General features: G+C 33.4%; 2 protein-coding genes across 3 annotated transcripts; one reads left to right on the forward strand and one right to left on the reverse strand.

Moving 5' to 3' along the window:
* Positions 1 to 4,278: 4,278 nt before the first annotated feature.
* LOC107898499 (uncharacterized) lies at positions 4,279 to 5,345 on the forward strand. 2 transcript variants are annotated; one of them, XM_016823965.2, is made up of 2 exons: positions 4,279 to 4,600; positions 4,980 to 5,345. In XM_016823965.2, the coding sequence occupies exons 1-2, from the start codon at positions 4,438 to 4,440 to the stop codon at positions 5,246 to 5,248; spliced, it is 432 nt and encodes a 143-aa protein (XP_016679454.1). In that variant the 5' UTR covers positions 4,279 to 4,437; the 3' UTR covers positions 5,249 to 5,345. The 2 variants fall into 2 exon arrangements, with proteins under 2 accessions (XP_016679454.1, XP_016679453.1); XM_016823964.2 differs by having other exon boundaries at positions 4,356 to 4,675.
* Positions 5,219 to 8,109, reverse strand: LOC107897995 (zinc finger CCCH domain-containing protein 21-like). Its single transcript, XM_041091196.1, has 4 exons — positions 7,663 to 8,109; positions 7,420 to 7,550; positions 7,215 to 7,317; positions 5,219 to 6,450 (listed from the first exon to the last, which is right to left on the reverse strand). Exons 1-4 carry the CDS (start codon positions 7,804 to 7,806, stop codon positions 6,355 to 6,357), a joined length of 474 nt encoding a protein of 157 aa, XP_040947130.1. The 5' UTR covers positions 7,807 to 8,109; the 3' UTR covers positions 5,219 to 6,354.
* Between the last annotated feature and the right edge of the window lie 17,332 nt (positions 8,110 to 25,441).

A 25,441-nucleotide genomic window follows, 5' to 3' on the forward strand; every position in this document is an offset into this window, starting at 1 on the left:
CACACGACCGTGTGACCCCTGTTTCTAAGTTTTTGAAATTTTCCCTAAACTTTCCAAATTATTTCAAGTTAGCCCTTGTTTGTTTTCAAACTACTTTTAAGGTCCCGTAAATTTGTTTTAAGGGCTGTAAGAGTATTTTTACTCTGATTTTAAATGAAATAGCTATCCTAAATTAGGTGAAGTAGGTCATTCTACTAATATCATCGATGATAGTAGGTAGAGTATAATCTAATGCACTAATGCGAATAATTGGAATAGTATTGCTGCGAACCCAACTTCTAACTTTCAAGAGGGGATAAATAATGATAAAAGGGTAGTTTGTCTAAAACTATGTTTAGTACTGCATAACAGTTCTCATTCTCAGTTGTTCAAGTTAATGAAATGGGAACACTAAATAAGCGTGTCCTGATTTCTGTATAATAATGAATGATAATAGATGTTGAAATTAAATGTTTTGATTGGTTAGTAATGCTCTATGATCCTAATCCGACGTTGAAGGTGGATTAGGGGTGTTACAGGTGAGGGTATCAGACCTTGAGTCGCTAAAGCTAAAAATTGTTCTAAAACATCCCTAAACATCACCAAGTCATACTCAATAGTTTTAAATCATTTTCAAACATTCTTAAAACATATTCACATTTCTATACATCACATGAACATGATTGAGACACTATAAAGGTCGAAATTCATATCAAAGGTAAATAAACAATATCATACACTTTATAAAAATATCATCAAACTTACAACTTCAATATTAACTAGCTTAAAGATATGTACATGCCAATAACCAAATAAAAATGGCATTAAGAACAACTGAAATACAACCTAAAAACTCGAATGGTGATGCGATGCTTCCAAGACAACCATGAATTCTCAGCAAGCCAAAAACTTGCGTGTTTTAAACCTCTAACATGTGACTTAGCAAGTACACAAGGATAGTCTAATTGATCCTATTTCGTTATCAGTGTTGAATTCTCTTTAGTCATGTTTATTACAAAATATACTCATATCATATTTTAAGGTTGCAAACGAATTCATTCCTTATTACCAAATCTTAAGGGCTCAACTTACCTATTAATAATCTATTAGTATTCACATTGGGAACTTCATAGCCGGGACTCTCATTAAGGGCACCAATATTGTTTAATCTAAATTTTATTGCCTTTTTGGCCTTAGCATCCTAACATATTCTCATGTGAGTTCCAATCATGGTCGTTAATTCTTTATACAAGTCATACATTTATAATCCAAGAAAAATCTCATTATCAAAAACTTTAATACGCTTAGACTTTATTAAACTCTAGTAAATTGACTCGAATACACGCGACATGTCTAGTATACACCAAGGACACATAAGTGCTTTGTCTTAAGGCATCGCAACACATCCCTTCTAAACACACCAAAGCGCACCTAAGTGCTAAACCCAAAGGCAAGAGATCACATCCCTTCAAACACACTTGAGAGCACACAAGTGCTAAACCCGAAGGCAACAGAACACATCCCTATTGGCATGCCAATCGTATCATAATAATTTCAATAAGTCTATTAGGGAACATTATGATCACAAATAGCTTAATTTATTTAAGGCAGTTAACGTATTTATTACTCAAACAAAAGCATAATCAGAGTTATAGGTTTCAAAAAATTTACAAAATTCAAAATACTATTTGGACAATTCATTGTCTAATTACACATATAAGCACAAAAGTGTTTTCACATTTACCTTCAAATCCATATTAACTTAGGCCTCATAAATATGCTCCTTATTCATATTATAGTTTGTATAAACCAAGATAATCAATTCAATTCATTTATTTGCCAACATTTTTCATAATAATCTTGGAAAAGGGACGTTATGACCTCTCACATCTAACCCAAATTTCCAAATTTCATAACTATACATACGTTTCCACATTTTTAGCCCACATTTAATAATGTGTTGACTCTATCGACAACTTACAAGGTTAGCAAATAAATTACCAAAGTTTACCAAAAAGTCATATTTACAAATTTTTCCATATTAATACCATTGTTTCAACCGATTTTTTAGCATGATTCAACCGGTTATGAGTGGTTTGCTCAAAATTTGATTCAACTTTTTATCCAAATTGATATACCGGTTGGTTCTCAATTCAACTGGTCCAACCAATTGGTCTAATTTGGTTCGAATAACCATGGCTATTATAGTCAACTAAACACATTGTTAGTAATATTTTAAGAGATTCGATAATTTTGTAAAAAAGAAGAAGTAATTTACAATAAATTAGGTAAACATTATAATATGATAAGAGATTCAATAATGTTGTAAGATGTTCAATAATCCAATAAGAAATTCTATAATTTTATAAGAAATTCTATAATTTTTAATAATTTTAAAGGAGATTCAATAATTTACAAAATTATAAGAAATTAGATATACATTACGAAGTTTTAAGAGATTTAGTAATTTTATACGAGTTTCAATAGTTTACGTTTTTAGGAATTTTGTAATTTTCTAGATATTTTAATAATGTTGCAAGGAATTTAAAAATTTTATAAGAGTGTTTTAATTTGATAAAAGATTTAATAATTTATAAAATTATGAAAAAATTAATAATATAAAGTTCTAAGTAATTTAAGTTGTTACGTTTTAAATAAGTTATAGCTAACTATAATTTTATTATTATTAAAAACAACAACTTACTTTAAAACTTAAAAAAAAAAAACTAATACCTCTTTTCACCTTTTTATTGTAACTAAATTATCACTTTAATATTTGTACTATTTGTTTATCTATTTGACTCATGTACTCTATTTTAGTTATCAGTTTAGTTTCTGTATTTTTATTATATATACTTCGTTATTCATCTATATATTTTTCTTTAAAAAAATTAAATCAGACACGTGTTAATATAAAGTAAAAAATATTAAATAGTTATAAAGAAATTAAAGAAATCATTAACAAAACCAAAAAAAATCTAAGAAAACCACAAAAATTTAAAACTTAAAAAATCATAATCTAATTTTGAAAATTATAAACAAATATTTTCAATATTATAAGTATGCAAAACTTTAAAAAAAATAAAAATTTTCATAATTAAAAAAAAGCATTTGGTGGAAATCTAATTTTTTAAAGAAAATCTTAAAATCTTATGAATTTTTAAAATAATATTACGATATTCTTTTGCAATATTCTAGGATTTTTTTGTACTTTTTTTATAGTTTTTAGGAATTGTAAGTTTTTTTAATAAAAAATATTATAAAATTCTTTAAAAAATGAGATAAAGACCACTCAAAAAAAAAACCCTATATATTTGTTTTGAGCATTTTGAGAGTTATTATTTGACTTGAGTTATGAGAATATAAAAGCTTTTTCTTTTTTTTTTTTCAAAAAAAAATGACAAAGTTAAATGTTTTATTGATTTGCTGATTTGTGGATTATTGTGACATTCTAATTCCATACATATACATAACTTTTAATTATTCTTTTTTTCTTGAGTTGTATAAGGAGAAAATTTATTATACATGGTGACTGAGTTTTAGCTCAGTTGGTATTAATATTGTTGCTAGACATGAAAATATGGATTTGAATGCGTTGAAATTTATTTATTCTCCTATTTACAGGTGAAAAAGGTTATAAGTAGTTTTAGAAATTGTACCAATCTTTTTTATTTTTGATAGAAATTGTACCAAAATTTCTTATATGTTTCTAGGGATATTATTTAACTACATCTATCCCACCAAACTAAATTTCAAAGAATTTCATGGTATTTTTACTAAAAGTTTTTCAAATTTCCTTAAAAATATAAAAAAATTCATTAAGAATAAAAAACCCCTAAAATTTTCAAAAGAAAAAATTATAAAATTATTTAAAATTTTTATAAAATTTTAACATTTTCTAAAACAAAAACACTTAGAATCCGATTTTTTAAAAATTTTATGAAAAATTTTAAATCTTTCAAAGATTTTTTTAAATTTCGTATACTTATAATTTTAAAAATATATTTGATAATTTTCAAAACGTAGATTATGAATTTTTTAATTTTTTAATAATTTTCGAAGTTTTAATATTTTTTGAGTTTTTTAATTTTTTAAAAACTTTCTTATATTTTAAAAAATTAAATTTAATTGAAACATGGCCGAATGTTATTGGTTGATTCAATTTTTTAACAGAAAATATAAGATGGACAACAGAATGAAACTACAAAAGTCAAACTAATAAAAAAAATTATAAGTATCTAATTTAACTAGTACAAGAGCCAAAAGATATATGAGGCCAAAAACTGCTCATACCACCACGTGTCACTAAAAAATGACATGGAAGAATTTGAGGTGTCAGTTTCTCGTAAGGGATAAGAAAATAAAGGAGCCAAAAATTATGAAAATTTGTTTGTTCCTTTTTGTGGGAGAGAAAGGTTGAAGCTAAGTGTGACTGGAATCTACAATTTTCAGAAGCTAATGGATATTCGAGCTGGAATCGGGAGCTTAAAATCTCAAAGTTTTTGGAAAACTTCCCAGAGATCTATTTCTTCATGTAATTTTCCTTGTTCTTCTTTCAAAACTTTCTGCTCCAAAAAGGACTCTCAGCAGCAACCTCAACAGAACGGTGATGATAACAATGGTATGAAATGTCGATCAGCTTTGAAGGCTCAATATCTATCAACCCACCTTGAATTTCACTTAAATATCGAAAAGGGTATTTTGCTCTATGTTTGGTTTTTGTTAATTTTGCATGTCTATCCAGTATGTACTTTTTTTTTTGAAGCCTGGAAGGTAAAGACGAACATAATACAACTTTTGTATGATAGTAAGCGATATTGCAGCATAGTGCAGTCCTCATTGCGTATTATATCTCTGTTGATATGAAAAAAACTTCTGGGATTAGGATTAACTTTTCTATGTTGGTATAAGATCAGTTTCTTATGATACAGACAGTTCCTCCTTAATTTAGATTGCCCTAACATTGATGCTTCCACCAAATTACTGTTGAACATACTCAGGTGATAAGTTCTCAACCGACTGGGATAAGGCATGGTCGAATTTCAAGAAGCAAACCAAAAGGTCCTTCCTTTCAGGGTTTTCTCCTAACAAGTATGTTACCTGGAATCCTAGACAATCGAACTATCCCTTGTCCGAAGAGGTAGATCCAATAAAGAGAACAGAGAGGTCGAATCTCATGTTATGGACGAGTCCAGGGTTTACTTTAGTAGGAGCAATAATAATAGTGTCATTCCTTTTGTTGTATACCATTCTTGCACCAGTTAAGTGATCTAATTTTCCCTATCAGAAATGTCTGTCCATTTGCTGTAAAAGGAACATTGTGTTGGAAGGAAATGAGTATATGCAGAAAGGCAACTCAAGTTTCACTGCGAATGTGTTGACATTTAGCATAAACTAAATGAGATCAACCTGAAAAGTAAGTTTGAGTTCCAAAATCCATGGTTGAAGTAATCATGTTAGCTAGTATTCTCAAGGTCAAATGACTTAACACCAGAGTCTCGAGAGAAAAATATTTCTTCTAACACAAGACATCATAGGATAGAAAATGCTTTTATCACTTCAGGATGGCAGGCAAATTGCACATGCTGAGCAGCAAAGTAGACATTGAACTGGGATTTTGAGCTAAGTTATTCTCTGTGAAAGCAGAACAGATACATAAATGCATGCAACTCTGATCGGACAATGACACGGCCAATGATGATGTAAAGCAACGGAAATAGTTAGACATCAGTGTACATCATGTTATGGCAAAACTTAAGCGGCTTTATGTTACATGTCAATTAATTATTATTAAAGTAATTTATTATTATTTTATTAGAAAATTGTATTTATGAGTATTTTATACCTTTTAACACGTCTATTTTTATGGTATTAAGATTTAGGAGTCTTTCTTTTCGGGTCTAAGGGACAATAAAATTAAGTCGGAATTTATTCTAATATTCAGCATTCACTTGTTTATCATAGATTAGATCATTTGCGAGGAAGAAATAAAAATCAAGAAAAAAGCTCTGCTATGACAAATAATTTGCTTATGATTGTCTAATGACAAGCTCCATCAATCGGAACCGTAACGCATTATTCTTCAGTAGAGAATCATGCTTAAGTGCTTCAAAGCTTAAAAGAACAAGAAAATCACAACCATGCAATACCATATGCTCATCCAGCAGTGCACTTATACGTGAACCTTAAAAAGAAGATAATGATGGATAACAGCAACCTCAGTAGTCTTAAGCTAATCTGAAGCAGGATCATAGAGTCGGCACTATAAAATGCATGTGGACTGAAGACTGCACTTTAAGCTTTAGAATTAGGCTCCTGAATTTGAATTGACGTTTTGGTTAAGCTTGCTTCTAGTTCATTTAATTCGTTCATGTCCTACTCATCATCATCATCATCATCTGTAAGGGATTCAGCATCAGCAGCAGAAGTAGCTGAGGTACTTGGTCCATCAGTAGCTGAATTATTATTGGCCTGAAGATGCGTAAAACAACAAATACTTGTTATCAACTAATCCATCTCATATCAGTATGCCCACAACATTTGTGCATCCAAAGTGTAAATAATTTGCATGCATTCAGTTCAATTATATAACTAAAATCCACTTCTAAGCACCTAGTAATCATATCCCAAAGCTTTGCCATAATATCAAGCACAACAAAGAAGGGCCATAATTTTCCTCAATGAAGACATTAAAACGAGGAAGAATACAAGTTGGGTGAGATAATTTAGGCCCAACATACTCAGAAAGGTGCATATTTCAATTCCTCCACCCTCCTAAAATCAAGGTAGGGAAAGATAAGGAAGCACAAAGAAACTCGGAAGCAGGGCCAGTTTGCTCTGAGATCGGGTTTATATCAGTTTCATTGTCAAAAACATGTAAAATGATGGCATGATTCTGGGGAAAAAGGTACATGTAAGGTCATGTCAAATACTTGCAACTTCACAGCAGTAGAGGGTACATGGTGACAGTAGTCACATTTTACTTCTGAAAGCAATGAACAATAATTTATGTCCCTTAGAATATGGAAACTGTTATTACTAGTGTATGACTATTTAATAGTGATTTTTTTCTTTTAAGAAACTTAAAAAGTGCAATGCTCTGTCTACCATTTCTATTCAGCAGTAGCAGCATCCAAATAAGTATACCAGCATTTCCACCTCTCATTCACCAGAGTGATTCATGAAGCTTATAGGAGCTTCAAGGAAAATATAAAAGATGCCAAGAAAAGGAGTACCTTATTTTCTGGAACATCATATTCTTCCTCTCTTTGGTATTTCTCATATGCCTTAGCATCATCAACAAATAAACTAGCATCTGACATAAACAGTTCATGACCGCTGCCACCAAGCACAAAGAACAGCAAGTTTAGAAAATTACTCTGAAAAAAATAAGACACATGAGCAAAACACTCTAACTCTAGTAATAAGTGAAAGTCATACCTCATGCGGTCATTCTTAGCCCTTTCTGCCCTCTGTGCAGCCAAACTTTCATCTCTTTCTGCTATTTTCTTTTTCTTCCATTCCATAAACAACTCAGGAGTCATAGGAGTTGAAGTTTTTAATTTGGCACGCTACAAAAAATACATGAATTAGTCAGGTAACCCAAATGCTTAACGAAGATAAAGTAACAAACTATGGAGATAGAAAGGGTAACAGGTTGATTGCAGCACATCTGATTATTACCTGATTCTCTATCTCTTCCTCAATTGGTGTTTTTTCACTCTCTTCCTCTAACAGAACCTTTACCAACATTTGGGCAGACCCAAAACCAACCATATTGTTTCTTTTCCATAGCTTCCAAGAAATATTTACAAACCTCACGTACATCAAATTTCAGTACCAAGCAGTGCAATTCAAAGATAGCTTAGGCACAAAATGAGCAACAAATATCTCAAGTTTCAGCTAAGCCCTAGGATTTACACCAACTTTATCTTCACAGCCACATCTGATTTAACCTCTCCCTCTCTTTATCCTCTGTGTAAATTACTAATTTCCACATTAGGTGAATCTCATAATGGAGATTCAGATGCAAATGCTTCAGAATTTAACAAAAAGTTACCTCACAATAGCTTTGGATTGGCCATCAACCATGATAGGAATTTCCACCAAAGCTAAAAGGCAAGACCGTCACATAAAAATGCACAAAATATGCATTTAACAAGGATAGAATTCAGTAGAATATACACTTTGAAATGATCAACAATATGTATAGGACCAATAGAAAAAAAGCTTACAATATCAGTAGGCTTATTCTGCTGATTTTCCTTTGCCTTTGATTCCACGACCTTCTCCAAAGTTTCTTGATCACAGTCTTCCATTGTTTCTTAAATAAATACAAACATAGAAAATCAGAACAACCTTCAATCTTACTGAATAATTAATTAGATAAGAATTGAACTACACAAGATTTCATACCTTGGTCACGCTTATCACTGTAAATGTCAATCTTTTCACCTTTCCTCTGAACATTCAGGTCATGTGAGAACTTGCATTTAAATCCTTTGGCACACTTTCCCACTTTAAAGAATTCACATAATATTGACTTGGGATCAACACCTGCTCAAGCGCCCCATTATTAGTAATATACTTTGAATTTCCACTAACTCAACCCATATAATAAGCACACTTATAATCCGTTTTCAGGGGAGTGTCTGATACATGTACTCGAAATGGGTGCACTCATTTTTTTTTGTTATGTCTTTTCAAAGTATAAGGATCATATTCTCATACTAGTATTTGAATATATGCTGAAGACAAGTTTAAGATGTTGGTAATGCAAAAATCTAACTATTACAATATGGTCGATGAAATCTGATTGTTAGAATTTGACTTTTGTAATATGGTCGTTAAATTTTTTAGACCACTTTACCCCTTAGATAATCCTATAAATAGGAGGCCATTTCTTCTCATTTTTTTCACAAACAAAACAACAACAAATCAGAGCCTATATCATTCTTCTCATCTCCTTCATCCTTTTCTATTATTTTACTAAAAATTACATCAGAGGACGTTTTGTCTAGGAGTTTAGGTTTTAAGCGGGGTAGCCTATAACCCCTAGAAAGTTCTCTGGGAATTGATTCTAGAGTGTTGGGTTTTTTTTGGCCAAAATTTCAGCTACCTTTAAAATTATTTTTGATCTTATTTCCCCGAAAATTTAGGAAAAGCAATACCAATTGTATTTTATCTTCTTCATTCGGGTGTACGAATTTAGCAGCACTGTGTTAATCTTAGGAGGCAACATCTATTTCCGATTACTCCGACCAGGACAAAATTGCTTCTAAGGTGGTTCTCCACGACGCAATATTTATTTATTTATTTATCCCTTGTTATTTGTACTTGTCAATGCTAATGTCTTTGTTTTGCAGTAGTAATTATCCAACAATTTAGAAGAGAATCCTACTACTATAGAAGCAATGTCTCTCGCCATTAACAAATACATCCCTGATCTGTCCAAACTCGAATCACTACATGGAACCAATTACTAGCGCTAGTCACAAAGAATGGTGATATTCTTTGAAAAAATCGAAGTAGACTATGTCATGTTCAATCCTTCCACTATTGAACAAGTCGGAGACTCTACATCTATTCCTACAAATCCTAACGCCACCAAGGCCAAGTTCGAAAAGACATCAAATTGGTCAGAGCTCACATGTTAAGCTACATGGCTAACAACCTCTTCGATTTATTTGTCAAAGTCAAGTCTGCCAAATCCATTTGGGACATTTTAGAAAAAAAAAGTACGTCGTTAGAGAATGGATGAAGTTCTAGATGACTGATGATAAGTCCATCATGGACTAAGTGTAACACCCCGAACCCGAGACCGTCACCGGAGTCGAACACGAGGTGTTAACAGACTTTAAACCACTTATAAAAAAATTTCCCAGACATTGCCAATCTGCGTACTAGTCGCTTAAAAAAATCATATCTTGAGTTCAGAAACTCGGAATCCAGTTCCGTAAATTTTCCCTGAAACTAGACTCATATGCCCATCTACATATTTTTTTCTAGAATTTTTGGTTGGGCCAATTAGTACAGTTTATTAGTCAAAGTCTCCCATGTTACAGGGATCGACTACACTGACCTTTGCGCATTACAACTTGGATATCTCCCTGTACAGGGCTTCAATACTGATGTCGTTTGTTTCTATAGAAACTAGACTCAAAGAGGAATCTATACATATATGGCATGACTCCTAATTATCTCCGGTTAATTTATAATGAATTTCCAAAGTCAAAACAGGGAATCCAGAAACCGTTCTGGCCCTGTCTTACGAGAACCTGAATATCTCTTAACATACTGTCCATATGATCGTTTCGTTACTTTCCTATGAAAATAGATTCATCAAGGTTCGTTTACATAATTTATTCACTATTTAATTCCATTCCTACTATTTTTAGTGATTTTCCAAATCTACATCACTGCTGCTGTCAGCATCTGCCTTTAAGGTAGACTTTACCTATTTCATAGTTTCCATGATTCAACTAGCCCTTTTAGCATAAATAGCACAATTTATGATAGTGATTAACCATTCCCATGGCCAATCCTTGTTAAGCATATCCACACCTCTCAATAACCATATCCATACCAAATGATTATAACATTATACTCAAACATATATAAGCCATTTTCGCATGGCTATCCAAAATTATACAAGTCCAAAGGGTCCATGACCCACAACAAAAGGGTAGTCCTATACATGCCATTTCGAAGTTCAACCAAAATTGTACCAAAAGGGGGGGCTTTGATAGTGTGGGCGACTTCGACTTCAAAATCCCGAGTCCGATAGCTAGAGAACCAAAATCTATAAAACAGAGAATCAAGGAGACGGAGTAAGCAATTTATGCTTAGTAAGTTTTGAGCAAGGGATTCCAGCACAACAAAAGTATAGCATTCATGTAGCTAAACGGATAATTTCATATGCACAATTTTTCAATATCATACTTACTTCACATTACCAACCCTTTTATTCATACACAAAGATCAACTTAGCCAAAGGCCGGTAGCTCATTTATCAACTGAGCGAATACTTATTTGTAAGGGCTCAACTAATTCAAAGCACATACGAAACATACCTTAATGTTGGGATGTTTCAAGCGTATTAACTGAAATTTTTACAGCAAGATCATTCATTCCCAAATCACGTACCTTCGGAATTTAACCGGATATAGCTACTCGTTCAAATGCCTTCGGGACATAGCCCGGTTATAGTAACTCGCACAAATGCCTTCGGGACTTAACCCGGATTTAGTAACTCGCACAAATGCCTTCGGGACTTAACCCGGATTTAGTAACTCGCACAAATGCCTTCGGATCTTAGTCCGGATTTAGTAACTCGTACAAATGCCTTCGGATCTTAGTCCGGATATGGTCACTTAGCACAAAGCCTTCGGGACTTAGCCCGGACATCATTCAAATAACCATGCACATTTAACAATAAATCATGGCACATTCGTATTTCGTTTTCGTTAGCAAAACTCAAACACAAGACACTTATCATTCTTGCAATTTCGGCTCAATAGCCACACACAAAGAACATGATTTTGATTTGCTTAAAACATGATCTAATCAAATCATAATTTAAGCTCTTTTACTCAAGAACTTACCTCGGATGTTGTCGAACGATTCCGATAGCTATTCGACCACTTTTTCCTTCCCTTTATCGGATTTAGTTCCCCTTTGCTCTTGAGCTTAATTAAACAAATAAATTGATTTAATCATTTGAGCATCGAAAAGAGGAACACAAGGCACTTAGCCCATATTTATACATTAGACATTAAAGTCACATATGTACGGAAATCATGAATCAAACTCAACATTTTAGCTAATTTTCCCCCTTGGCCGAATTTTCTAAGCCAAGACAAAAGCATCAATATGCTTGCCTCTAACCGAATACATGCAACACCAATCTCCTTCCTATGGCCGAATATGCATGTCTATGTTGGGGCCGATTGCAACACTTAATACATTCTACAAGTATGGTCACTTGTATTGACTAAACACCATTTTGTTTCAAGTTCAAAACTTGGCTAATACACACATATATACACTAGTAAAGCATCCTCTCCCTTTCCATCAATTTATCACATGCATTACTCATTAATATACAAAAATTATATTCGGCCTTAGCACACAACTTGCTAGCCGATTCTTCTCCATCTAGCAACTAATGCACATATGTGCTCACTCAAAAATGCTAAAAAGAAGATTCAAGAATCATCAATCCACCATCACATGCATCATTAACAAGCTTCATATTTAGCATGCAATGACATTAACACAAAATCCACCTAGGCCGAATATCATCCCCATGACATAGCAAAGATTTGAACCATGGGCTAATTAGAACTCAAGCTAGCAACTAAAAACATGCATGAATCTCATGGCACAACCTCAAACATACCTTGATCTAGATACAAGTATGGCCAAACCTCCTCCTAATCCTCTTCCAAACCAAACATGAAGCAAGAACTCCTTCCTCCTTCCTTAGAATTTTCGGCCAAAAGAAGATGAAAAAGGATGAACAAAATTTTTCTTTTCTTTTCTTTAACTCACGGCAATGGGGGGGCATGGATGAGACCATTCTTTTTTTTCATCACTCCTCCCTTTCATTATTTAATTACCATGCTCATTATTTTATTGTTTCCACCCATGATGCACCAACACAACATGTCTATGACATGTCTTGCCCATCACACTTGGTCTACCATACTTGTCATGGCCGGCCACTACTAATAGAGGGGGGGAAATTGACATGCAAGTCCCCCCTTTTTCAACATGCACTAATAGGTCCTTATGCTTTGACCTATCACATTTCAAAATTTTCTCACATAAGTCCTATTTACTAAAACTCACATGCAATCGACTAAATCGAAGCTTGAAATTTTCACACATTCATAATTACATATTCTAGACAATAAATATCACATTCGAACATTTCGGTGACTCGGTTTAGCGGTCCCGAAACCACTTCCCGACTAGGGTCAATTTTGGGCTGTCACACTAAGTGCACGCCTATAAAAATTTGGTCTCCGACATCCTAGCTGAAAGGATGAAAATGTGTGAGATTCTCTAGGCAAATGTACTAATTGAGAAACTGCCCAAGTCTTAGTCCGACTATCGGAATCTTCTGAAGCATAAGAAACGAGACATGCCTTTGGAGGAATTGCTCTGCCAAATGAAAATCGAGGAATCCAACCGTCTTAAAGATAAAGATTCTATCAGTGCCAATGAATTATCTTTTAATTCTAACCTTGTGGAATCTTCTTTTGGTCCTAAACTTAATAGATTTAAGAATGATGGGAATCCAAAGAAGAAAACCAAGCCTCAATCCAGGAAGCTTGCTAACTTAAAGAAACCGAGAAAGATCAAAAGTCCAACAACCTGGTGAGTTGCTATGTATGCGACAAGCCAGGTTACAAAGCATACTAATTCTTTCAGTGCTCTGACCGCTCTAAGAGTCACAATCAGAATGAGAACAAACTACTAGCATATCGAATTGAAGATTTAGACGAGGTGGTCGCCTCTGAGGTCGACTTGGTGGAAAATGACACTGAGTAGATAGTAGACAGATGCGCTTTTAAACATTTTTACACCAACAGAGAGATTTTCATCGAATTTGAGAATATAGCTGAAGGTGAATAAGTCTATATGGGTAATTCTAACAGTTCAAAAGTACTTGGTAAAGGAAATATTTTACTTAAGCTTACTTTTGGCAAAACACTTTCTTTAAATAATATTTGTATGCTCTTTCTTTACATAGAAACTTGATTAGCGGTGGACTTCTAAATAAGGCATTAAACTAGTGTTTGAATTTGACAAACTTGTACTTTCCTGTAATGGAATCTATGTAGGAAAAGGTTACCTGAGTGGAGGGTTGTTTGTGATTGAGACTATGTATAATGCTATTAATAAAAATTCTACTTTTGCTTACAATGTTGAGTCTCTCGGTATGTGGCATGCTAGATTAGGACACGTGAACTTTTACTCCCTTAAAATGCTTAAAGAGATGAAATTGCTTCCTAATCTAGATAACAACAGATTTAAAATGAAATCTGTGTTGAATCAAAGCATAGTAGACCTCACTTCAAACTTGTTGCTAATAAGAAGGCTGTAGTTTTAGAGTTAATTCATACAGATCTAATAGATTTTAGAAATACAAAGAGTAAAGGAGGAAAATGCTACTATATTACTTTTGTATATGATTACTCTATGTACACAAAATTTTATCTCTTAAAGTCAAAAGGTGAAGTTGATAAAACACTTATTCTTTATAAAGCAGAAGGAGAAAACCAACTTGATAGAAGAATAAAACATGTTAGATCTGATAGAGGTGGTGAATATAACACTAATTTCTTAAAAAAAGTATGTGAGAAACATGACATAATAGATGAGGCCACTACCCTTTATACTCCACAACAAAATGATATAGCTGAAAGAAAGCATAGAACTTTAAAAGAAATTATGAATGCCTTATTTCTAAGTTCTAGCTTGTCTGACAATATGTGGGGAGAGGCTGTACTTTTTGCAAATCATATTCTTAATAGGGTGTTTCATAAAAAATTAGTCTGCACCCCATATGAATTATAGAAAGGTTATGCTCCTAACCTGCAATACTTGAAAGTGTGGGGGTGTTTAGCTAAAGTAGGTCTACCTGCTTTTAAAAAGAACACCATCGAGTCTAAAACTTTTGATTTAGTTTTTATTGGTTATGTATTAAATAGTGCGACACATAGATTTATGTCATTACATGATCATTCTATGTAACACTCATAACCCATTTTTGTCGCCGGAATAAGGTTATAGAGTATTACTATACAAATGAAACATTTTATAGCCAACAACAATTAATTTTAAAATTAATTTAATAAATACATAAGAAATTCAAAATGGAATAAATCATGCATTTACAGGCTTTAAATCAAGCCTATGTGGCCTTAAAAATAACTTTCAAGCAATAGGGACCAAATCAAAACAAATTAGAACATTTTAGGAAAAATTGAAAAATTTCACCTACAGGGGTCACACGCCGTCTGTCCAGAACGTTTGATAGAGCCCAGACCGTATGGCTCCAAACATGGCTGTGTGGTTATCCCACACGCCCGTGTGACTACTCCACACACCCATGTGTCCAACCGTGTGCTTACCTGTGTAACTCACTGACTTGGCTCACACGTCATGTGTCCAGAACGTTTGATAGAGCCCAGACTGTATGGCTCTAAACATGGCCGTGTGGCTATCTCACACACCCGTGTGACTACTCCACACACCCGTGTATCCAACCGTGTACTTACCCATGTAACTCACTGACTTGGCTCACACGCCCGTGTCTCAGCCCGTGTGAATCCTGTACTTAACATGCTCAGGGCACACGCCCATGTGGGCTGCCCGCGAGTGACACACGGTCGTGTGACAACCCGGATCCTAATCCCTGTGTACCCAAAAATGACCAAAATTATGTTATTTCCTCACCCAATTGCATAGGTACCTAAACCCATTTCATAATACATGTTCACAAGTCTATAAACACACCTTTAAACAACCAAAATATGTCATTTTCAATCACCTAAAACCATACCAAGTATCATATATTAAAACACATTATAATGCTCATATGACTCATTATCAAAACAATCATCTATAAGCCATAACATACACCAAACTAACCCATTTCAAACAGACCATACCAACTTAATATGACACTTTCGATTTCATATCCTCATGCTCAAATTTACTTAAATTTTAACAACCATACTACAAAGACTACCATTTTATCATCAAGTACCAATCATCACACATAGCCATGAAATATAGCATAATAACCTTTTGCCCTATTACATGCCATATAAGTCAAAAAGTTTACATAATCTACTTAAAAGAGTCTTCGGGATAGTGTGATTTTATGAGTTGATTCGATCTCTCAATCACAAAATGTAATCTACAAAACAAATGAGAAGGCATGAGTAAGCTTACTTGAAGCTTATTAAGTTCGCTAAATTAAACGATAAATCTTACCAAATTAAACATAACAAATCAAATTATAAGATTAAATAACGAAGTTCCTGTCAATCATAGCTCACAGCAGGTGAGTATTACACAGTGCATTAATTCACACCATATTCTCAGTTGTAGTATTAATAAGATCTCATTTTAGGTAATCAGAGGGTATCATTCATTTGAGTTAATTTCAGAGTTTTGACCGGCTCACAGCGCTGCTCACACAAGTTGCAGAGTATCTGTAACACATGCAGGATCTCAAGCCATTGCTACGATTTGTATCACCAGTGCATAGTACTTGCTAAATAATCACTGGCTCACGATGCTGCTCACACAAGCTGTAGAGAATCCTCAACACATGCAGGATCTCAACCATCGCTATGGTCTGTATCACCGAATCAAGGTCTGATAATTAATATCTATATTCATTTATCATGTATTCTCCAATCTGTCCATAGTTAAGTGTAACATTGGATATAATCATAATAAACATGGAATAGATATAGTTATAGTATAGAAATAACAATATGAAACTTACAGGATTGATTTGCAGTAACTGCTCAAAGTATCTCAATCAATGATCGACGTTATGTCAATTCATTATTTCTATTTTCAAGTACACACATCAATAATAATCCAAAATTATGCAATTAGGTTCATATAATACATTTATAAAGGTACTAAAATTAGACCGAACGAACTTATCAGACTAATTTGCAACAACGACAAAGTACATAAGCTATTCAGTAATTTTCTCTTTTCCTCTATTTTCCACTCGTTTAGGATCTAAAATAATAATTCCATTTAATTCACTAATTCTAACAGAAACATCAATTCATTTTTTGCAATTAAGTCCTTTTTACATTTTACAAAATTTCCCCTATTATTTTTCTTTTATGCAATTTTGTCCTTAAGCTCAAAACTTGCAATTTAACCAATTTTAACTTAAATTAAATTAAGCCAAATATTATAACACTCCATTATAGCCCATAATTTTTTATTACACATTAAGTCCTTATAATTTTGTCATTTTAACATTTTAGTCCTTAAACATTAAAATTACTAAAAATTACTTTACAAATAGTCCCATTTGTTAACCAAGATTAATAATCTATCATACAACTTCAAGAACACACCAAACTGATCAATGGCATAATCCAAAACATTTGAAAATTTTACAAATTAGTCCCCAGGTTAGCTAGATTAAGTTAATACGAGCTCAAAAACATAAAAATTACTAAAAACGAGAAAGAATTACCTAACCAAATGGAAGCCCTAGCTTGGCTGAATCCTCTTCTCTTCTCAAATGGCTAACTCGACTTTGTTTTGGCTTAATAAAGAATGTGGTTCTTTTATTTTAATTTTGTTTATAAATTTTATTTATTTATTTACCTTTTTACCCTTTAATTATCATTCAAATTTAACAATTCCAAGCCCATTACCGTCCACAATCATCACCTATGGTATATTTACCATTCAATGAGGGTTTAATTACACAATTGGTCCTTCAATTATTTTAAATTTTAACGAAACAAGCGTAATTTCAATTTAATCCTAAACTAATTAAGACTAAATGAGCAAATAGCCCAAAATTTAGTGGATTTAATCATGTCCACCACCACTTGGACTTTTTTACCATGGTTTAATTACCATTTTGGTCCCTTTACTATTTAAGATCTATAGCAATTAACTTTTACCTCTTTAACAATTTAATCCTTTTACCTTAATTAACCAACCAATCATCAAAATTACCGGACCCAACTTCAATTCACCTATAATACAACTCTATAAATATTTAATAAAAATATTTACGATCTTAAATTACAAAAACAAGATCTCAGTAAATCATTTTCAAAAACCACTCGACTTTTGAATCGAACCACTTATACTAACTTTTAATTCAATTGGTTAAAATTCATCAAATCAAAATTCGATATAAATTTATTATTGACTCGTATAATTTAAATATTAATTATACGAACTTACTCGTTGGATTTGTGGTCCCGAAACCACTATTTTTGACAACACTAAAAAATGGGTTGTTACATTCTATTTGTGAATCTAGAGATGATGTTTTCTTCGAAAACATGTTTCCTTTAAAGAAATCTATTATAATGCATGACATAAAGTTAGATGAACATGATTCTTCCTCTTCTAGTAAACATGTTAGGGATGCTCAATATGATGATGAACCTAAGAAGAGTAAAAGATAGAAAACTGCAACTAGTTTTGGTCCTGAATTCCTTACTTCTTTTATAACTAAAATTGTTGAGTTAGACTTAATAAGTTATTCTGTTGCTCTACTTTCCTAATAGATGAGGATCCAAAAACATATGATGAAGTTGTAAAATCAATTGATGCTATTTTTTTGGAGAGATGCTATTAACGATGAGCTAGAATCTATTATGTCTAATCATAATTAGGAGTTAGTGGACTTGCCTAAAGGTTGTAAACCTATTAGTAATAAATTGTCAATCCAGAAGTATAAGGAAAAACTAGTTGTAAAGGGATTTACTAAATAATTTGGAGTTGAATTTTTTGATAAATACTCTTCCGTTACTAATATATCAATCATTAGTGTTTTGCTTGTTTTAGCTTCCGTTCACAACTTACTTGTGCATCAAATGGATGTGAAAACTACTTTCTTAAATGGTGATTTAGATAAGGAGATCTATGTGGAGCAACCTTCAGGCTTTGTGGCACTTGGGAAGGAAGACAAAGTATGCAAAGTCAAGAAGTCTCTGTACGGTCTTAAACAAACTCTAAAACAATGGTATGAGAAATTTCACAAAACTATCCTTAGTTGTGACTTTGTTTTCAGTGGCGCTGATTTATGTATACTAAAAAATGTTTGATTCAAATTGTGTTGTTATAAGTCTATATGTGGATGACATATTGATTTTTAGTACACGCATAGAATACATTAAGGAAACAAAAAATTTCTTATCAACCAAATTCGAAATGACTGACTTGGGAGAGGTAGATGTAATCTTAGGGGTTAATGTTAGTAAATCAGATAAGGGATTTTCTTTAAACTAGTCTCATTATATTGAGAAGGTGTTGAATAAATTTAGCAGTTTTGATGTAACCCCTCTGAAAACTCCATATGACTTTAGCATACAACTGAAAAAGAATAAAGGGAAGAGTGTATCACAATCTGAGTATGCTAAAATTATTGGGAGTCTTATGTTTTTAGTGAAACATACTCGGCCCGATATTGCCTATGTTTTAAGTAGTTGAGTAGATATAACCACAAACCAAGAAGTGAACATTGGAATGCTTTTAAGAGTCTGCTTATGTACCTCAAAGGTACGATGACTTGGGAATTGCAATTTTTTGGATACCCTGTAGTCCTAGAGGGACACTGTGATGAAAATTAGGTATCTAATAATGATGAGGTTAGCTCTACCAATGGTTATGTGTTTTCTTTGGGTGGAGCAACCATTTCTTGGAAGTCTTTTAAAAAGGTGTGTGTTGCTCACTCCACCATGGAATAATAGTTTATAGCTTTTGATTTAGTTGGGAAAGAGGCCGAGTGGTTCAAGAATCTTCTTGCAAAGATTCTTTTATAGGGGAAACCTATACCTCTTGTGTCTTTATTATGTAATTCACAAGCTGTCATTTATGTTGCTCAAAATTAGGTTTATGGTGGCAATAAAAGGCATATACGAATAGTACATGAATGTGTAAGACACTTAATAAAGAATAGAGTACTCGCCATAGAGTACGTAAGATTTGAGAGGAACCTAGCTGATCTACTAACCAAAGGGTTATATAGGAAAATGGTTTTTGATTCATTGAGGGGGATGGGTGTTAAGCCCATTGGTTGAGGAATTCATGGTGGATACCCAACTTAGTCTTCTAAGTTCAATATGGTCAAACGAAACCATGGGTAGACTCATAGTATACATCTTTACCTATCCTTATGGCACACAATGTACATGCATAATGATAAGCTCATTGCTCTTAATAAGTTCATAGCCCAGATTTTGGGTGGTCTTGCTAGGACGGACTTGATGAATTCACCGAATTTATAAGATGAAGTACTAGATGCTCTTAATGAGTTCATAACCCATGGTTTGGGTGGTCCTATTGAGACGAACTTGATGAACCTATCGAATTTATAGGGTAAGCCACTAAATGTTCTTAATGAATTCATATCCCAGGCTTTAGGTGGTCCTAGTGAGACAGACTTGATGAATTCACTGAATTTTTAAACTGAGAGTTTAAGCTTTATTAAATGCTCTTAATGATTTCATAGCCCTAGTTCGGGTGGTTTATATTGAGATATACTTGATGGAATCACCTATATAAGTGTGAAGGATTAGCCACCTTCTATGAAAGACGTTGGGTCATTTTTCTAAAGTACTTACCAACATCTCGAGGTATATTGGCTAAATTGTTTATCTATCATGGAACTCAATTGGACCTAATATTAGTTCTGTTATGAGTTTACTCTTATTTTAACAAGTTCTAGATTTGTTCACTTGTTAAGAGAAAAATTGCTCATTTCACTATGTTTAGTGTCAATCTAGCAGATAATAGTACTTAAGCAGCTAATTTTGCTATTGCTTTTTTTCTCTTCTTTTCAAAAAAAAAATATATTTTTTGCATTAGTGGGGGAATTTTGGTGATGCAAAAACCTAACCGTTACACTGGCCATTAGAATTTGACCGTTACAATATAGCCACTGGAATTTAACTGTTACAATATGGACTAAATTACTAGAAAAGACCCTTTCTTTTAAAAACACAAAAATAGGCCACTTTATTTAAATTTGATGAAAATGGGTCGTTTTCACTAAAACTCACCCAGCTAGTGCCATTTTAAGGGGAAACTCAGAAAAGCGCGTATAGGTCAATGCATTTTTCCCCTACTATTAAAGCGCTTCCAGCTTAGCGCGCTAAGGGAAAACGCATCCAGGCCAACCCGTTTTCCCCTGAACTTTTTTAGATTTTTCATGGCTTTTAGGGTTTTAAGTGTTTAATTAAGGTTTATGGTTTATTAAATTAGGGTTTTGGATGTTATTATTTTTAAGTATGTATTAATTAGGGTTATAAGGTTTGTTAAATTATGGTTAATGATTTTATTATTATGGTCATTAGTGTTTGTTAATTAGGGTTTATGGTTTGTTAAATTAGGGTTAATGATTTTATTATGAGGGTTTTTAGTGTTTATAAATTAAGGTTTAAAGTTTATTAATTTAAGATTAATGATTTTATTATTAGAGTTTTAGGGATAGGGTTTAGGGTTTTAATTGATTAAAATTTTAACGTAATAATTGTAATAATAGAATTTGGTATTTAAAATATTTGTATTTACATCGATCGAATATTATTTTTAATTAAAAATCGAAACTTGGAGAGTTGAGAAAATAATTTTGATGAGATGAGTTCTAAAAAAATATCTCAAGATTTCTGGGATATCTAAAACGTTTTTGAAAAATGCCCCGAATAGTAGGGGTTGAAATTTGTAGAGAAAGAATGCACGAAGCAAGATGCACTCTCAGCAAAAGTACTGAAAACGCTTCCAGCTGGACACCCTTTTTAGTACTATTGTTGCTAGTGCGTCCTGCTTGGACCGTTTTTTCTTTACAAAGTTCAACCCTTACTATCCAGGGAATTTTTCCAGAAACAAGTGGAAGGTTATCTCTTGGGCTATGAATGACCCATATTTCAGCCTCTTGTGGCATAAACCATGGAAACAACATTTGAAAAATTTTAGAAGAATAGAAGTTCGTAGGGAAGACATAAGTTGGAGCAATATAGAAGTTCATAGGGAAGGCATAAGTTGGAGCAATGGTACTATTTGTATAAAAAGCAAGCATAAGTGATCTGTAGCAATTTGGTGTAGTAGATTAAACTAGTTTTCACATTTAAGGAGCTTGAATACAAACATTTTCGTTATGTTTTAGTTAAGTTTTTATATTTTTATTTACATTCAATAAAATGCACAAATTGAGTCTTTTATTGACCTTAGGGGCCAAATAAGGCCTAAGGGGGAGCTAACTCGCATTGTGAGTGTGCAAGAGACCATTAGAAGGTGCACTAAATGGATACAGGTTGTTATGTCACAACACGGATGACTCGATGTCTTAACATAGGGAGCATAATGGAGAAAACTCAAGACTGCCTTTGATGTCGCGACATACCTCTGAAGATAGCTGCAGAAGAGTATACTAATTGCTATGTCTCGACACAGGTCCTGTTGTGTCATGACATCGACTCTGTGATAGAAACAACACACGAAGTAGGGGTATTTTGGTCTGTACAATCAAACTTTAAGCTCGGGAATGTCAACTAACCTAAGGTTAAGGACGATGAATAGTTGAAGGCTATAAATAGGCTCATTTGTCACCTGTTATGGACATCATTCCTTTAGCCTAGATTCTCTATTGTAAATTTAGTAACTTTCTTTCTTTCTTAGGGTTTTAGATTTATTTCAATTGTTCTTATTGATTTCAAGAGATCTAAATTGTGGAAACATTCAAAATTTGTGGATTTGTGCTTAATTTCAATACAATCAGGCTCTTTCTTTTACTCTATCTTGTCAATTTAATTAGGATACTTTCTCTTTAGATCTATTATATATTGTCTATAGAATCCATGAGAAACTAATCCCTCTATGGGGGATTTGTGAGTGGAGGTATGATCTATTAACTATTTTGTAGGGTTACTTAATGAATCAACTGTTTGGGAAAGGAAGAGCTTGAACACCTTAACCTCAAACCAGTCTGAACTGTGAGGTTGAAACATAAGTAGTTGTTGTTGACTTATTATGTTAGAGCAAGATAAAAAAATTCTACTAGGGTAGCGACTAGTTGATTAACGAGGAACCCGAAACGATAGTTGATAGAGATTACTAAAGCTAGCTAATCACCCATAATCATATTTGATTATTCTTCCTTTTTAATCTCTTGAATTTTATCTTTTTATGTTATTTATTTTTTATTACTATTATTATAAAAACCCAAAAATCCTTTATTTCATATTTTTCGTACTATAATTGATTTAAAAGTATTAATTAGATCTTTTAGTGTTTAGGTTAAAATTGATCTTTTAGTGGAGGTGGTCAATAAGCATTGATTTTTCGTGTTAATATTTATTTGAGGCATTATATTTTTTACATGATGTTTTTGTTTTAAACTTCTCTCGGCAGATAATTTAATTATATGTGGAATTTTCAAGGCTAAATGAAGGCATTCAGTCGTCAACATCTCTTCTTATTCGAGAGGCGAGAAGGTTGAAAATATCGATAGTTGAACCACTTTGTTAGAAAGTTCCCATTATGATATCATAGAGTCATCAATGGGAAAGCACTCATCTGTCTTGGCCTTAGATTTCAATCATGAGAGGCAGAACACCGAACTATCGAGTTTTTGTGGTAGAACAGAATACACGACCCCTTCATGACACTCAGTTAGTCAATGGGACAAGAACCTCGGTGGGTCGATGTTTAACATTGGGAATACTTACTGGGGAATGGTAGCAACTTCCAGCGGTTGGCAATCAACATGTGATTTTGGACGTTCCGACATGTACACGAGAAGGGATGATGTACTCCCTAGGACATCCATCGGTCAAGGGACCTCCAAAATGGCAGATGCTGGTGGGTCCGAGAATAAATATGGCAGTGAATCCGATGTGGATACAGTCTGGGAGCCCGGTGCTGAAGGTTCAAAAGTTGCATTATTTTCTAAACTAGAGCCTATTCCAACTGAACCATAGGATAGTGAAGGGGTGAAGATTAAGAAAAAGAAGATACACAATTCACGACGTACTCGCCTCCAGCCCACATACATAATGTCTATCTATTACAGAGGATGGGTTGGAGTTTGCAGAACGAACACACAGGAGGCCTGGCCATACAAGTTCTTCATATGATTCAAGTGAATTGGAAGTGGGCAGGGAGTTTTCTTGTAAAGATTTTCTCATTGCAGTGAAGCGATACGGGATCAAGAATGGTGTAACACACCTAAACCATCTCCATCACCGAATTAAAGTTACAGAGCATTACCGTACAAGCATAAATATTATACATTATAACATCCAATTATTTAAATATATCATCAACCATTTAATTGCATACATTTCATCCTTAAATTGAGCCCTCAAGGCCCTAGAAATAGCTTGGAAGAAATTCGGGACTAATTTGAAACAAAACAGGAAGTTTAAGAATAAGTTGCAAAAATTGAAAAAAAAAGGTCACATGGCCATGTGACATAGCCCCAGGCCGTGTAACTTCCGAATAAGGGATACACGGCTGTGTCCCAGCTTGTGTCCTCACCCGTATAACTTACTGAGTAGGGTCTCACGGTTGTGTCACACGCTTATGTGCCAGGCCGTGTAACTCTCTGAGTTGCCCTACACGCCTGTGTGCCAATTCGTGTGCTAGACCATCTAACTTACTGACTTGAACCCTAAGAAATTATCAGATGACACACGACCATGTCACCAGGCCGTGTGAACCTAAAATGCACCTAAAATCAAGCCATTTCATTACCAAACTAGGCATACATATACAATACAATTGTGTACACTTTCAAGGAACCTAAACATCATCCAAACACACATAAAGATGCCATTTCAAGTCCCTAATTCAAATAACCAATATGCCATTCAAAGGCACCATAATTATATCAAAACAACTACCAAAACATGCCCATGTTGCCTCATTTCATGCATGATAACCTCTTTCAACTATGTATCAAAACATACCACAAATAACCATTTTCAAACCATTCTAAACATATCATAAAAAGCCTTATTTACAAGCAGTAATAAGTGACCAAAATGGCAATACTTGGTAAAACATTAAAGTTCACCAACTAAACATAATCTTCAAAGCATAAACATACCAAATCACCATTACAGAACATCTTATACATGCTATTATAAACCTTGACCAAAATACTCAAAACTACTGAATCATCTGCTGGATAGTGTGATAGATCTCCAACGAGCTTCCAACCAAATCGAGCTTCCGATGATCTATAAAGCAAAGAAAAACAACTACGGAAGTAACGAGTTCTTAGTAAGCTTGCATAAACTTAAACATAACTTACCATTTCATCTATACAATTCATAGGTTAAGCACAAATCATTATCAATGCAATAAGCTTAGTATAACCCTAACACCAACTCACAAGTTAGTATACTTGTCCATGATATAAATGAGTTCAACCATAATATATATAGTTTACCATATAAAAACACATCATTTAACTTATAAATCCTTTCATAAGATCATGATTCATTCCATTTGCATACTTACCATTTCATTTTCTTTTCTTACCCATTGAACCATCTAGAATTACATTGGATACTTGGGAAAGCTTACACATAGTGTGCCTTTACATATAGCCGTAACCTTTCATTTGCATCAATGCTCACACAAGTTGTGAAATGGGCTTGCTCACACGATCTGTAGGTCGAAATGTAAGCTACACGATGCTACTCACACGAGCTGT

Source organism: Gossypium hirsutum, chromosome D04, assembly GCF_007990345.1.
Source record: "Gossypium hirsutum isolate 1008001.06 chromosome D04, Gossypium_hirsutum_v2.1, whole genome shotgun sequence".
Classification (NCBI taxonomy): Eukaryota; Viridiplantae; Streptophyta; class Magnoliopsida; order Malvales; family Malvaceae; genus Gossypium; species Gossypium hirsutum.

Excerpts from the sequence above, each read along its gene's own strand:
- LOC107898499 (XM_016823964.2), top strand. The coding sequence starts at position 4,438 with ATGGATATTCGAGCTGGAATCGGGAGCTTAAAATCTCAAAGTTTTTGG. Across the intron at positions 4,676-4,979 it reads TCACTTAAATATCGAAAAGG|GTGATAAGTTCTCAACCGAC; the intron begins GTATTTTGCTCT and ends GAACATACTCAG.
- LOC107897995 (XM_041091196.1), bottom strand. The coding sequence starts at position 7,806 with ATGTACGTGAGGTTTGTAAATATTTCTTGGAAGCTATGGAAAAGAAAC. Across the intron at positions 7,551-7,662 it reads AGGAAGAGATAGAGAATCAG|CGTGCCAAATTAAAAACTTC; the intron begins GTAATAATCAGA and ends TATTTTTTGTAG. Across the intron at positions 6,451-7,214 it reads ATGATGTTCCAGAAAATAAG|GCCAATAATAATTCAGCTAC; the intron begins GTACTCCTTTTC and ends ACGCATCTTCAG.